The sequence below is a fragment of the Meleagris gallopavo genome, chromosome 3, assembly GCF_000146605.3.
Source record: "Meleagris gallopavo isolate NT-WF06-2002-E0010 breed Aviagen turkey brand Nicholas breeding stock chromosome 3, Turkey_5.1, whole genome shotgun sequence".
NCBI classification, from domain to species: domain Eukaryota; kingdom Metazoa; phylum Chordata; class Aves; order Galliformes; family Phasianidae; genus Meleagris; species Meleagris gallopavo.
This window is the reverse complement of record NC_015013.2, coordinates 75,875,605-75,892,205: the sequence shown is the minus strand read 5'-3', so window position 1 is coordinate 75,892,205 and position 16,601 is coordinate 75,875,605. Positions and strand designations below refer to the sequence as shown.

Sequence of the window (16,601 nt, the reverse complement as noted above, 5' to 3'; positions counted from 1 at the left end):
GCGGCCATAGTGGTGAGGCCAGTCTCTTTTCAGTGGTATGTGGAGACAGGACGAGGGGAAACGGACATAAGCTGCAGCATAGGAAGTTTCGCACGAATGTGCGTAAGAACTTCTTCACGGTGAGGGTGACGGAGCACTGGAACAGGCTGCCCAGGGAGGTTGTGGAGTCTCCTTCTCTGGGGATATTCAAGTCTCGCCTGGACACCTACCTGTGCGACCTGGTGTAGGGAACCTGCTTTGGCAGGGGGGTTGGTCTCGATGATCTCTAGAGGTCCCTTCCAACCCCTACAATTCTGTGATTCTGTGATTCTGTGAATACCAATAGAACCAGGGCAAAAGTGAACTAAAAGTATGTTCTCATGTGCTTGTTAAAAATCAAGTTGCAATATAATAATCTTGTTTGGTATTTTATTACAATAACAAACAAACAAACAAAAAAACCACTACAAATTAATCTCCATAGCTGCATGCATCAAATAATTACAAAATGCTTATTTTGAACAAAAATTGTTCTTCCTGTTTTGGAGGACTATATTTATCAGCAGTACACTTCTGAGACTCTGCACAGAACAATTTCACGATCATATTAGTAATAATTTTATAAGCCACACATAGTAATGGAATGATTTTAGAATGACTCTGGGTAGGTGAAAAAAAAAATCCTTCAGGATCAACTGATCTTCCACACAAATTTTCACAATTCAGTACAACAGTGACAGGATTCTGGTGTCTGAGTCATAAAAGCTGAACCTTTTATGCTCACTACTACTTAGTGTACCACTGCAGCTGAGTAACAATGAAGTATCACAAGAAAACAACAAAACATCAAATAAAACCCCATCTCAAAAAGCGAAAATTAAATACTGCAAGATTGTTTTGAAATTTCACTGCAGTTTGTAACAGAATAATTATATACAACAGAATTCATACAGTAATTGAAAGAGAAATAAGTATGCGCAGCATTGTTGAAAGAACAATTTAGCTTCTTTTTTTTTCCATGGTGACAACACTCAACTCTTTTTTTGTTTTTTACAATGGCTTTTTAAAAACAATTTAGGAAGGTTTTTCTACTTGCAAAAGCTGAGTGGTTGATTGTGTGTAGTACTAGAGTTAGTCAGCAACTTCTAAAGGAGCATCAGGCTCTCAGCTGTATTGGGCAATACTTCTGTGAAGTGAAATTAGTGGGAACTTTATCAGTTGATTTGTGCCATTCATTTCCACAGCAGTATCATAAACCCCTCCACAGTGTTATTGGAGCTGCTTTAATATATACCCTTAACTCTTTCCTCCAGGAGGCTGTGCACTAATTTCAACTACTGTGTTTTAAATACATCAAACCTTTCTCATCTGCACAAGTAACCAGCACTGAAGCTGACAACATCTCACTATTTCACAGTAGCTCCAAAATAAAATGCTAGAGCAGTTTTCTTCTGTCAGTTATTGAGTGAAGTTCCAAATAACAGTGCAGTAAGAACATCATCTCTTATATCAAAGCCATGTGAAATGAGGATACAAACATGGATTTCAATATTGCTCTACTTCAGACAGTTCTTTCAAGCTAAATGTTACAAAGGAACATAAATAATTATATTACTTCAGTCTGTAGTTGACATCACATCTAGCAAAAAAGTTTGCTTTAATATTATTAATAAACAAAAGCACACAAGTTTTTAAATGCAGTCTCACTTATCTGATGTACAGTGTAGATACAAGAAAAATGGCTGGTTGCCGTTATTATATACAGAAGAACAAACATAGTACTAGATCTAAGGTCACACCAGCAAGATCTCTACCAAAGTTTCATAGTTCAGCTGTATGGGTAAGTGTAAAATTGGAATGTATTTCAGAATAACATCTGTAAAGTCACACTAAATTATGAATTAAAACTGCACCTGAATTTACATCTGCAATTCATCTTTATGCACACAATTTTGTATGTGTAGTTATTTATTTTTGTACAGCCTGATATCATTCACTTTTTTGCTACTGCACGTGAAGGTGCATACGAAATTGCATGCATGAATTCCAGACCTTTGTTGAAATCTTACTCAGAATATGGCCCTTAAAAAGAAGTACAGGCTGAGAAAGCAGAGATACTTTTGGAGCAAGAAGGCAAACGAAGGACAGAATTTAATTCTGGTATTGTCAACCTGTAAGAGTTCCAGTTTAACCTGATTTACTCTGAAAGTGGTCACGACAAATGTGTAATTTTGAGTTACTGTTATTACTTACATAACTGCTTGGCTGACTTGCCTCTCTTGTGCCCCTCCACTGATGCTATTGAGGATCCTTTTAGCCCACACTGGATAGATTTTGAGTAGAATAATATTTTTTTCATAGCTTCTTAAATGTTGCACACAAAAGCTGTATGAGTTCATAACAAACAATAACACACAGGCATTGTCTTGAGTTTGTGTTCTCATAATTTTAGCACAAACACGAACAGGTCTGGAGCAATGAGAAGAGTACGCACGTAGCTAAGCTGGCAGCTGGGAAGCAATGGTGGCTTCTCACAGGGAACAGGGATAATAAGCCATGGAGATCAGCACCCTCTGCAGCTGAATCAACTGCAGACCAAGCCCAGCAGGTGAGCGTAGAAACTCATTGCCTATAATATCAACTTCTGTTTCTGGCTCCAGATCATAAAAAACAGTACAAAAGGTGATAATGTAAAGGAAACATTACAATGAACTTGGAGCATTGAGAAAAAGTAGCAATACTTTCATCATGTTTTCTCTTGGATACCGTCTGAAAAAAAAAATGAAAAAAAACCTGACTTCTTTACTGTATTTTCTTCTTTTCCTTAGACATTATCAAAGCTATAAACCCCTAGCAGCAGCTTGAGAGACAGCTATTGGACTAGGCCAAAATTAACTAGTAAAAGCCTGCCAAATAGTCTTCAATATATATTAAGTTCAGACAAGATTTATTTCAAGTGTTCCATCCCTAAACTAGCTTGCTGAAGAGAGAATTCTGAAAGCTTCTTACTTTAATTTGTTTAATTCCTTGCTGTGAATTGATTGAAAAGCCCTTCTATTTCATGCTGTTCAAGGTAAAAGAAAAAAATCAAGATTTCATACTCTTTGCCATCAGATATCTGTTGTTTTTTTTTTTTAAGCATGCTATGACGCCTACAATTAGATCTGTATTTCTGAGGGAGGATGGAGTCAATGGAGAACAGTTACTGTCATAAGTAGTGGTTATGGCTGTTCTCAGACATGTGGTGAGAGTCCTTCCAGTACACACAGCAGCATGTAGGAGGGCAGTTCTCTCAGTTTCACTGAGAGAAACTTCTTTGCAGAGCAGCCTTGCTGTTTTGGAGATCACAACACAAGCTGAAGTACTTGCATATTCCACTGAAGTCCATTCACCTCTTAAAGTTTTGCTTAGTGTTTCATTCAACTGGATCCAGCACTGTACTGTTTTGACTTCCCAAGAAACTGTGTTTTCTTGCATGTTACTGACAGGTATGTAGAGATATACGGTAAATCTTGCTATTTGGTGAGCAGAAATGCCTTTGTATGTCATACAGATTGGTGCAAAGAGATCATCTGAAGAATTTGTATGACTGCATACTCAGAACAAGGTGTGTCTCAGGCCTGAAAATTAGAGAGATGAAACAAGCTGAGAAATAAATATCTTCCATCTCCATTATATCTGCAAACAAATTAAAAAGTCGCCCAGTGAATTATCTACATTGTAAGATCTTATGTATATGGACTTACGAACAGCTAAGCACTGTTGCATAAAAACATATCTTGAAAACAGCAACGTGCATCATCCTATGAAGAGAGCTGGGTTAGAGAGATTTGCATCTAGCTGGGAAATGGGCATGCCTTTGCAGGACTGGAGTGCTGTTGTGAGGGAAGCAGCACTTGTGCCATCTGCATGGTGCTACCAGGTTAGTTAACTCTGAGCTGGAGCCAAAAGGTGACACACAAGAAAATATCCCACCGCACCACTGCCCTCTGCTTGTCGGGGAGTAAGGCTTAACCTATGTATTTCTCCTGACTGTTCATTATGCACCATGTTCTCCCGGTCACAGCATGCCCAGCACAAGGAACTTTGAGACCATCAGTTTCCAGATCCGGTCAGATAAAGTAATGTTATTGTCCTGTTTGGTGGCATGCCAGTCATCGCCACCAGCCTTACCCTGCCCCTCACCAGGCTGCCACACCTGAAAGCTGTCCCAGTACCACCCAGTGCACATCAGCACGCTGCTTTGTAAGGAATACACACCAAATACTAAAAGGCATTAACCATTACCTCAGATGACAGACATGTGTCACCAATGGATGTTTTTGCAGAGGACAGATAGGTATTGGTGACAGTAATATCTTCTAGTTCACTGCTGAAGTGATCAGACTCTTTGATGACATTATAATTTAGAGCCACACTGTAATTGGCAGGTTTCTTGTCCCGTTTCAGATGGCAGTTGCAGAGTTTCCTGAAGGCTGCTCTGAATTTCTGGGACATGAGATTATAAATTACAGGATTGATGGCACTATTTAAATAAATACAGATTCTGCAAAATAGCAGGAACCAGTTTTCTTGGAAGGGACTGGAGAGAAAGGAATTGACAACCACCAGTGTTCGATAAGGCATCCACAGAAAGGCGAAGAGGATTACCACCACAGCCAACATCTTGGTAACCTGGGGGAACACAGACAGACACAAGGTGAGCAGGTTAATACAGCTTGGAAGGAACAGATATCTTCCGAAATCTCTAGGGCCAAAGCAAAACTACTGACAGGTTTTTCAGCTGTGAATTTCAGAACTGTGTTTGATTCAGAAAGTTCTACTGTAGTAAGAAAAACAAACAGAAACAGCACTTGGTTTCAAGTTCCTCCCAGTTTTTGTTAAATAACTGTAGATTTTGCAGCTCCTCAGCTGCAAAAGCTGGAAGATCTCCTTTGAACTAACACACTCTGTAAACTAATTCAATTTGAAATCTATTTACATGATCTGCTTTAAAAAGTACCTTGTGGGTTTCAAAAGCCAAAAGTATTTTTTAAAGGAACTAGATTCATTCCTAATCATAAAATCCTAATATTTAATTAGATCTTCATTATTTGGTTTTTATTCTGAAATGTCAGTTGTCATCTACAAGCAGAGGAATATAAGGGATTATCATAAGACTTGATTAATAAAAGAGCTTTCATCTATTGTGTAAAACAAAAAACAGCCCTTGAGAATATGCAGGATATCTGAAACGAACAAGAAATAATTGAAAATTTATTAAAAAAAAACAAACCTAGTAAGAGGACTTTTCTCTTAAGTTATAATTTACTTTCATTGTAAATATATACTATATATACATACAGCAATTGAAGTCCTAATATATTGTAACATATATTGTATATTTTAAACTCCAGTCTCTACACTAAAGAAAGCTTGAAAAGTATTAAAACAAGGTAGAAAGTACAGTGAAATGTGACTACATGGGAAATACAAGGAGATAATACAGAGGGGTGCCCTCATGTACATCAGGGGATGATTTCCTTAACTGTGTGTGCATGAACTGAAAAGCAGTGGACAGATTCTGGTGAGCTATATCTGCTACTTTTGTGTTTTGCGTTTTCCTTTACTGTTTGCCTTTCTTCTTGACATAAAGCAGTTGCTGCCTATTGACAGAATATTTTAAAGAATGACTTTTTACCTTTGCTTCAGTCATGTTATACTTTATTCCTTCTAATCTGGGTACGTGAAGATATACGTAATGAAGCAGCAGCTACTGTTGCCACAGGAAACATTATTTGCCTGTATAGGTTATAATTCACTGCCTGCAGATCTGATAGATGTAGATTAATAAGAGATGAGTTTCAGCTGATGCCTCTAAGACAGATAATTCCACTAAAATCACTCATAGAGCGATGCTTTGAAGTTAGAGCATATCGTTTGTTTGGGTTTTGATCAGATGTATAATCTCTTGAAATGCACAAATGCAAAGGCTATCGTTTGATACTATAATTCTCGGCCCTTCTCCCCCACTTTTTATTTCTTTACAGTTCTGTTCAGTAGGAGCCAAAAACCAGACTGAGGAATATTATCTCCCTATTTTTTCACTTGACTGATACATCTCCTTGCAACTTCTAGACTACCTTTCTTGACTGCTGTGCACAAATCATCACCATAACAGAGCAAACCAAAATATGAATATCTCGGGTAGCTAAAAAGTTTTTTTTTCTCTTTTTTTTTTTTTCTTTATCTCTGAGTCAAATCTGAAAGAAACCCTGCAGGCTGCAAGGAGCACTGTGATTCAGTGCTGGCCTGCTCTGGCTCACAAAGACTGGGGATTCCTTATCTCTCCTTCCTTTCATCCCTCCAGTTAGGCCCCAGTATGCAGTTCCAAACTGAGAAAGCCCATTCAACTGAGAATAATCATTTATATGGAAAATAATCCACATTTAAAGGAAAACAGTATGCCTTTGTAGGGCTTAGACATGTAACTAACAATGTAACTAACTAACAGATGTGTTGCAATTGATCAGGCATTCAGAGGGAGAATAGGTGATAGTCCACATAGGCATTGGAGTACTTTGCTACCAGAAGCTCAAGAGAGGAATTCATCATCATAGCTACTGATCAGTGACAATTTAAGTTTCTTCTGATTATGTCTTTAAGGAACAATTGCTGGCTCTTAGCACCAGATAAAGTATATCATGGAGACAGCAGAAAGTACTCTGAGCTGAGATCAATTCAGTTTGCAGATTTGAATGAATCACAGAATATTCTGAATTGGAAGAGACACAGAAGGATCATCAAATCCAACTCCTGGCTCCTTCATGCTCGTTGGTGTTCACTGCAAAACAGAGAGTGTACATGCTATCACCCAAAATATTGAAAGTTGCAGAATGAGGAAGAGGATTAAATAAATAAATTGATGTATGGTATTAATATAATACAGTCAAATGGCACTAAGTGATGTGATTGAGGATTTCATATAAGCTATACGGAACTGTATTCTCCATTGCTAGTTGGAATTCATGCTTGCTCTGCTGTGAGTGAATAGAGAAGTCTTTATAGAGGGCAGTTCTTCACATACTGCATCATCATAGAGAAGAGTCTCATTGGAGGGTAACCTGCTTTTTTAAACAATCCTAGAGGGCCCTTAGATAATTTGATTGGACTTAGCAGCTAACTTTGAGAGATATACATAACGTTCCATTCCAAGAGTAAATAAACATGTTCACTATGTAAAGCTATATCATTTTTTCACAGTTCCCTTGATATCTAGGAATTTCTTTGGGGAAATTTTGAAATCTACTTGCAAGTAAGTAATTCAACATTTATGTTATGCACAGACAAGAAAGACACTAACATTTTAGAAATGTTGACACATCCTCATCTCTGAGCTAGTAGTAAAAAACAAACAAACAAACAAACAAACAACCAGTTACCTCATAAACTATGAAGTAAAGATGCATATATAGATTTGTTGGCTGGTGTTACTTATTAGTGAGCCTCTATTTACTCAAGAAATTTGCTCTGATGTACTTTGAATAACTCATTTTCTGTTGGTAAAATGAAAATGTTTCTTTTCCTCTGATCTTTTTAATAAACACCTTGAGAATGGAATGCCTAAAATGGACAGTATCAGTGAAACTGGAGTTGACCTTCAGCTTTTACTGCCACATTCTGAATTCATTGTCCCATACAGAAACATAAAATAAGCTGCTAAACCTTCCAATGTTCAAGTAACAACCATTATCATGTTTAGTCTGGGGAAGGGGAGGCTGAGGGGAGGCCTTATTGCTCTCTTCCAAAATCTGAAAGGTGCTTACAGCGAGAGCAGGGTTGGTCTCTTCTCACTGGTGACAGGTGGCAGGACGAGAGGAAATGGCCTCAAGTTGTGTCAGGGGAGTTTGGATATCAGGAAAAACTTCTTTACTTAAAGGGTGGTTAAGCACTGAAATAGGCTCCCTAGGGAGGTGGTTGAGTCACCATACTTGGATGTGTTTAAAAACCATTTGAATGTGGTGCTCAGGGACATGACTTAGCAGAGGGTTGTTAGAGTTAGGGTTGTGTGGTTAGGCTGTCTTTGGACTTGGTGATCTTTAAGGTCTTTTCCAACCTGAGCAAATGTATGATTCTATGATTCTATTTCTGCAAGCAAGGGACACTTAATGTTACTGGAATTGGAACTGGTGATGAAAAAATAAAGAAAAATAAGTGTTTATTTTAATATTGACAACCATGTGCAGCATAATTGCTTTTAAAATAATAAACTGAAATAATGGATTGGCCTTTTTTTTTTTTTTTTGCTCTTCTGTAACACTCATAATTAATTAGAACTGTATTTTTAACCCTGTTTGCAAGTAAAAACGTCTCTCAGTAACTCATCTGTCTTCTGTAATCTACATCCAGCATTTACAGGTAAACTTTCAGTCTTGCTGGTATTTTGATGTATTTCCAGAAGGTGGACTTAAGAATACCCTCAAACATTCACTTTGGGAAAAATGCTTTCAGTTGTTAAGTTTGCTGTAAGCATTCAGTTCCTACATCACCTGGATTCCATGTTGCGTGCACATGTTAGAATGCAAATATATTTATTTCACCTGCCCTTTGGAGTAAATTAATTAAGTAGGGCTTCTTTATATGTTGATGCAAAGGAAAAAGAAGGCTGTGATTAAAGACTGAAGAATTATTACCTTAAATTTCAGATGTGCAAAGCTAAGTTGTAATATGTGTATAAATATAAATATAAGTTGAAAATGAACTTCATGATAGGGCAATGAACTGACTTTACTGAATCTTTCTTGCCTAGAATTTTCAGTAATGACCAATGGTACAGGCAGTTTTTTTCCCCAAACTGAGTTTAGGCACATATACATTGCTATTTATGTGCTATAAGTGCCTGTAACTGCAGTTAATAAGGTTCCTCAATTGCTGTTCATTTTGACTAGGATACAGTCTGGGAATGAGTTTTCTGGAAGATTTAACAGTATGGATGGTTTGTAAGTACCAATAACAGGCTGTTTTGGAATAACAAAGAAGCGGATTCATAGACTAAAGCCTGAAAAATCAAAGATTTAATTATTGCAGTTGCCTCTGTAACTGCAACTAAGAAACTAAAATCCACAGTTTGTATAATGGGGTAACAAGCCAAAGGTCTTTAGCCTCTCACAGCATCATTGATAATGGTACTGCTCTAAATACATCTATGGAGCAGAACACACAGACTAGGAAATGTTGAAAACGATACTAAATGTATCGTGTGACTAAAAGGAGAGTGTTTTGACCTACATCTTGATTGGTTGCTTATTGTAAGAATTAATTAACTAATTAAAAATACCTGAATAATACAGTAAGAGAAAAAGATTGAGTAAAATCACACATATAATGGATTTCTGAAAGGCTAAGAGAAGCCTGTAGAAATCTCTTATGAAATACATACCTAGCAGGAAGCAAAAGTAGGAATGCTTCCATCTTAGACAGATTTGTTGCCTGTTGTAGTGAAATCTCAAACACATTTTTTTCTCTGGGCTCTTGAGAAGTACCTCTATCTATCAGCTGTGGCATGTTGTTAGAGACTGTGAAACATCTTAAGGAATAATGCCCCTAAAATATTGGCTGTGTTGAAATCAGTGACAAATCACTGATGAAAAGAATTAAGATGTTATACTGCCGCTCGCTTATAAAATGACTTGATATATACACCTTCAATCTCTTTGTGTGCATAAATGCAGTTTTTACCTTAGTCCTATAGTAATAAGTGCAGTTTACAAGTTCTTCAGGAGGCTTCCTTAAATGTTCAAATTAAGTGTTTAATTGGAAAACCCAAATTCACAGTCTGTATTTTCTGGTGAGTGAGTAGAAATTAATTCACTTCTTAGGACTTGTGATCATCTATCCAAATGATCATACAGTTGTTCTTAGCATTGAATTTGCATTGAAGTTCTTTCTTCAGCTCTCAGTAAAGTAAATGGGACTTTGAACTGTCTTGCCTTAAGAGATACCCTTTGTCAAGAAATCATATTCTAATCATCTTGATCTTTCCTCTATTAAGCTTTGAAGTTTCAGGTACTTTGAACTCAGTTTAACTGAGTGCTGCAAAAATTTGCTTTGTCATTGTCCCTCCTATTTAACTTGGGAAAATGTGTACAGAAAAACTATTTCATTCTGTTTTCACTGGTTCAGATTTTGCAAATTTCTCAGCAAAAACTATATCCTATAAAGTTTATCAAAGAGGTGGTCAAAGAGGTCCCACTTTACTGGTAGTTGCCTTTTCATTTTCTCTTAATCTTCTGTTGCAGAGAACAAGTTGTCACTGTTTATGACCAAAACCCTTTGTAGGCCTTCAAAAAATTTCACATAGAAGTCATGTTTTCAACTCTCTATGATCTTCAGTCTAGCAAGGTTATTTCCTTTGCAGTGAACAGGTGAAACTCCACTCAGCACAATCATCAAAAGCTCTATCAGACCTAATAGGAGTTTAGGATGCTTCTTTAACTAGCAAACTAAGCACATGCTTGAGAGTTTACCTGCATGCTTCAGTACTGAAAACAAGCTTAATACTGGTTAATGCTATGTAGCCATGAGTCTTTCCTCTCTGAAAACTGAACTTATCAATGTTGGCCTTCTTCTGGAAGAGATCTTCCCTCAAGAGACAGTCTGGAGTTACCTACTGACTTATACTGCCTGATCAAAGGCTCTGCAGTGGCAATAAAAGATTCATTGCTTTCTAGAAAAAGTATATAGCTTCTGACAAAGAAGAGGTAGAATGAACTGGCTTCTATTTCTTCTGGGAAACAGAAAGCCTGATGGAAAATACAAATTAGAAATGGACTCTAACATAAAAAGCAGTGCCTATCTATCAGAAAAGAACATTTTTCCTTTAAAAAATCCTCTAAAATAGAATTATCAATCTCCACTATATAGTACATTTCAGCAAATCCCACGTGAGTGAAATTGATTTAGTTCTTCTCAAGTGGATCTAAGAATGGAGTTTGACGTGTTCTATAAGCACGTGTTGGTGCTTCTTTCCCTCTTAGAGTTCAGTTGCAGTGTAAACAAATAACTCACAATTTAAGTAATTGTCCAATATCCGCAGTAACATATGCTGCTTATTGAAAATGTGTTGGAAATTGAGGTACTTTATGAGAAAATAAAATGTAATTTGTGCCTTTCCCTCTATTTTGATGTTAAAAAAAAAGAACTCGTTTTTATATACCTTTTTTACTTGTCTTCCCCATTAAGTTTTGTCTTGCAGTGCTTTGAATGAAGAACTCTTCAGGGGGCCCTGAATATTGCTTGAAGGTTTTGTTCTTTGGCTGGTGTTGATGCTAGGGTACTGACTATTTAGTAAGTAGATTTTGCTTCTGTTGGCTTTACAAACACTGGGCTGAAATAAATAATGTTCTTTGAACCAACACAGTTTGGTTACTTTTAAATCATATGGGTGGGAGGATGAGAGCAGGGAAAGGAATGAAAACATAGAATCACTTTCTACCTGGAAGAGCTGACTTGCATTCATCAGATACATCATACAGTCTGAGCTAATCCCTATAGATCTCTCAGAAAAAGAAATTGTTAGAATACACTTGACTCACCATTCTATAATACATTTCAGGCCTTTCTTCTAAGTCATAGAATGATCTAAATCAAAATGTCTGAGCTCTTTTTTCCCCCATTTCATTGTGGCAGTGTGTTTATTTATGTTAGAAACTGATAGTATTTGTTCTAATGAATCTGAACATGGTCCACCTATTCTTCTACAGTCGTCAGCTCCTTCCTTCCTGTTTCTCTCAGTGTTGATCTTCCATACACCCGCTGTTTCATCTCAGGCAGTTGACCTCCATAATCTTTAGAAAACATTTTGTTTGCTCTATGTTTGCTTCCTCTCTGAGGTTAGACCTATCTTGGATGCCATTTTATGATTGCTGCTCTCTTGTCCTTTTTCATAGAATCATCAAATCGTAGAATGATTTCTGTTGGAAGGGACTTAAACGTCTTCCAGTTCCTACTGGTCTGCCATGGGCAGGGATGCCACCCACAAGATCAGAGTGCCCAGGGCCCCATCCAACTTGGTCCTGAACACCACCAGGGATCCACAGGTTCTACAGGCAATCCATTCTAGTGCCTCAACACCCTCTGAAAAATTCCCTCCTCATATCTAAACCAAATCTCCCTTCCTTTAGTTTAAAGCCCTTGTACAAAGTCAGTATCCCTTCTGATTGTAAGGCCACAATGAGGTCTACCCAGAGCCTTCCCTTCTTCAGGCTGAACAAGCCCAGCTCCCTCAGCCTGTCTTTGTAGGAGAGGTGCTCCAGCCCTCTAAGCATCTTTGTGGCTCACTGCATCAGCTCCATATCTTTCTTGTGCTGGGGGCCTCAGACTTGGATGCAGCATTGCAGGTAGGGCTTCATGAGGGCAGAACAGAGGGTTGTCGGGTGTGAGGAAGCATCCTAGATGTGGAATTTTAGATAACTTCTAAGTTACTCTTCACATTTTAAAAAGTCAGCTTCTAATTCTGGGTTACATTTCTTACCAGAAACCTAACTGATATATTATTTTTTTTGAGGAAAACAATTGAAATTACACAGTCATATGACTCACATTAAAAAAAAAAAAAGTATTGTGGATATATTAAAACTTAACATTAATTCTTGGAAGCTGACAAAGTTGATAGCATATGCTTTACAGTAACACACTAATATAGGTAGAAAATGCCTAAAAACAACAAGATGATGGAATCTATTTCTGCTGTGAGTCAGAAACAGCTTCAGCTGGTTCTCTTCAGGTGAAATGTAGCTGCTGTGTGATGAAGTAGAGGATAGAGCCTGCGTTTATGCAGGTAATTAGCAAGTTTTGGACACTTCAACAAAGGAACACTTACAAAACATAGATGACATAGTGGGTAGAAAAAATTAAATGGTATGACTAACAGTCTAGGTCAAGCTAAATCCATGCCAGTCAGACAATCCAAGTCATACTAAGTGGGTGCTTCAATTCACATACTGCCATGTTGGATTAATCATCAAAAAAGGCTCTGAAAAGCCTTGGCTTAAGCCTGAGTGAAGGCTGAGGAAACTAAAGTAACCTGCATTCTCACTGTCATATAAATACGAGCTCATAATTGGTTAATTAAGATAATTAATCATAAGAATGTAATGGAAGTGCCCTAGGTGTCTGTGTATCTCATCCCATGCGGCTTCTTGCTCCTGTTCTTTCTGTTTTGTTCCCTGATCCTTGCAGAGGAAGTGAGGGTGCAGCTGGATGGAAGTTTGCTTCAGTCTGGAGCCAACCCATCACAGGAACATCAGCTGATTTCATTTGTCAGAATGTACCTGACATACCTGGATAAATATAAGAGCTACTGCAGGAATAGAACTGTGCACCTCACTGTCAGTCATTTTCTTTAACGATCATATCCTGGACATCACATGATGATTTTAGATTTTGAGATTTTATATTATCTGAATTTGAAATTGCATTTTCCATTTTAAAGCACTAAATGCATTTGTGCAAACGTTAATTAAAAAGCCATGCTGTCCTTGCTTTGCTTCCTGCATTGCACTACAGAGAAAATGCTAGCTTTACTCATAAAACAATTAGTCTCATCCAACAGGTTGCTTGAGATTTTAGAAAACCTCTGCTGCCTTTATAAGACAAAAAACACATCACACTGTAATCCCAATTTTCTGTTTTCATTGTAATTTAACAGCATCAATTCTTTGCAATGCTCAGTTCAAAAGATTTGTCTGCTTTTCAAGTGATGCTTAGCAGAAGTTACCAAGTGTGCATGCTGAAGTGATATTGAGAACGTGGAAGTAAATTATCTTCTACTAATTCATGGACAAAGTATAATAACCCTAAAGACTTCTGGGCTGAATATTAACTATAATTGGAGATATAACTAAATATAATCTAGCCTACATGTTTCAGTTGTGCATTCCAAGGCACAGCTCTCGTGCTTTGTAAGCTCTTGGTGCTCTAGCAGGCTGCTCGGTTAACTTTTCAGATCTATGTCCATACTAAGGAGTACCATCCCTCTTATTAAACAGTAGCAATCTTCATAGCATGAAAACAACATAAAGTTCAGCTTATAACCTGAGGGTGCACTCAATTGTTTGAAAGGGTGTGCAGCTCAGCCTTTCTTCCTGCAGGACTGCACAGAGTAGAGAGGCGGAAGCATCCCACCTGGCAGAGCAGCCCTCTGCTCCAGATCCTGGCAGCAGGTGCTGACAGGCATGAACCAGGCATTCAGCGTGGAGCCACACGCCTCCATGCTCATCCACACTGCTGGATGCAGCTGGAGCCTGATCCTGAAAGCCAATCTGCCAAGTGATACATCAGAATTTATCAGGAATGGACTAACTGTGCTGACAGCTTTGTGAGTGGGAGGTAGTGAGATTAATTGCAAATAGCCATAAATCATTCCACTAACTAAATTCATACATGCATACATAACAATATATAAAGAAGCTGGTTAGACCTATGCCTCACTTCTGAGCCATCAGTACAAAAGAAAATATTTTCTGAGAGACAGAATAGCATTTACCAGGCATTTTTATATACAGATGTGTTTATGTGGACTGCTCACAGGGGCATCGAAGATAATAAGGAAAAATAAGAATTTGACTATATTTACAGAGTCACACAGTGCCTTAGCGGGGGCTAAACAACAAGTCTCCTAAACTCCCAGGCTAGTTTATTTTCCTCAGATCTCAAAAGTAGCTGAAGAGTCATTTTGTGCATTTGGTTGGATTACTAATAGGCTGCAATATAAAGAAACTGTAATTTAAAGCATTTCATTCTTTACTGACACTTCTAACTGCTTTTTGTTACAGTAGAAAGGATACTATTTATTTTCTAGTCATAGATGTAGGTGATAAGAAATAGGCAAGAAAGAATACATATTTATATATATGTATATATGTATCTGTGAATTTCTGCTTGAAAACATATCAAAAGAGATAATATGTTTTAACCCCTTCCACGTATTTAGACCACTGATCTCTGAAACAAGTTTTTAGATTTCAGAAAGCCACTGCAAACTGCTGTTCCTACCTGTCTTCTAGAAGCAATAGTGCTATTGAAACTCTTGTTAGTCATCTTGGAATTCACAGTCTTGTTTTGGTGAGCCACGTCATTCTTCCATGTCTTAGAGTTTTCCTTAGGGTCCGAAGGGATGGGATTCAGGAACAGTATTCTAGCAATCAGTCCATAGAGGACAGTTGCCAATACCATTGGTAAAACATAAAATATTCCAAAGTCCATCATGTAGATAGGAGAATAATAGCTCCTGGACACCTTGTAGCCACAAGACACAACAGTAGTGTCTTTGTAGACTGCTGTATTGAGATCTAGTAGGAAAAACCAGAGCATACAGTATATGGAGGTGAAAGACCAGACAAAAATAATGATCTTTTTAGCTCTTGAAAACGTGCATAGGAATTGAGCTTTGATTGGATGGCAGATAGCTATATATCTCTCGATGGTGAAAGCAGTGATGGAAAAAGAAGAAGCATTGATCCCTAAGTATTGGAGATAAGTGATGCAGAGGCACCCCACGTAGCCATACACCCAGGATTTGTACAGACTTTCTGTGATATTGGGTAGTCCTGCAGCCACAAGCACCATGAGATCTGCCACAGCCAGACTCACCAGATAGCAGTTAGTGGGAGTTCTCATGTGTTTGGTTCTGAGGACCACCAAGACCACCATGATGTTGCCCACGATGCCCAGTCCACAGATGAGGAGGACCAAGAGGATGGTAACCACTTGGTATTCAGCTGTAATGATCTCCTGGCTTGACAGCAGCAGCCCAGTGTGGTTCTGCTCATCTCCTGTGCCATTCTCCATCTTCACCAGCCTGCTGCTGCTCCTGCCTGGCGCTTGGTCTCAGCACATACTCTCCATGGTCCCTGCAAAAGGAAGAGTGGAGCAGAGCGTGGATGAGCCACAGCCCCAGAGAGCATTCTCCATATAATCACAGTCTCATTCCTGTCCTGTTCTCCACTCACCTGAAAGCACCTGGACTCTCAATCTTTGCAAATTCAATTACCAGATAGGCTAATCCTTCCAAGACTCCAGTTCATGTACACAGGCTAAAAAACTTTTCTCATAGCTGATTTGAAGTGTTTGTCAGAACACAGCAAGGGGAGATTTCCACTCGGTAGAGAAGGAGGAGGCAGGGAAAGCAGGCAGCCCTGCTGCACTGCCAGCTGGCTGGAGCCCTGCACGGGACTGAGCAAATACAGCCCTGGCCGCCTTCAGCATCTCCGCTTTCCAGGAGGAGCCACAACAAGCTGAGGGTGGAGACAGCAGCGGGAAGTAAAGGGAGAGCGATTTGTAAAGCTCCACAGGTTTGCTTCCCTCTGCTTTCCCTCTGCTCTCAGATGGCTCACGGATCGATCACATTGATCCACCCTGGAATCAAAGGGGAAACTGACTGGCAATAAAAATACACTGATTTCTAAAACTCTGGTTTCCCCCGTGTCCTTGTGGAAGTGCTGGTGATTTACACTTACCCCCTGCTTTGCAGGGAACTGTAAGTGCCCCTACAGAGCTGTCATAAAGAAATATACCTTAGTTTTAGTAAGCAAGAAAAACTAGCTCCCTTCCCTTCCCTTCCCTTCCCTTCCCTTCCCTTCCCT

At 38.6% G+C, this 16,601-nt stretch overlaps 1 protein-coding gene across 1 annotated transcript; it reads right to left on the bottom strand.

Moving 5' to 3' along the window:
• Nucleotides 1-3,985: 3,985 nt before the first annotated feature.
• Nucleotides 3,986-16,193, bottom strand: TRHR (thyrotropin releasing hormone receptor). The gene is made up of 2 exons (XM_031552991.1): nt 15,013-16,193; nt 3,986-4,653 (listed from the first exon to the last, which is right to left on the bottom strand). Exons 1-2 carry the CDS (start codon nt 15,805-15,807, stop codon nt 4,246-4,248), a joined length of 1,203 nt encoding a protein of 400 aa, XP_031408851.1. The 5' UTR covers nt 15,808-16,193; the 3' UTR covers nt 3,986-4,245.
• Between the last annotated feature and the right edge of the window lie 408 nt (nt 16,194-16,601).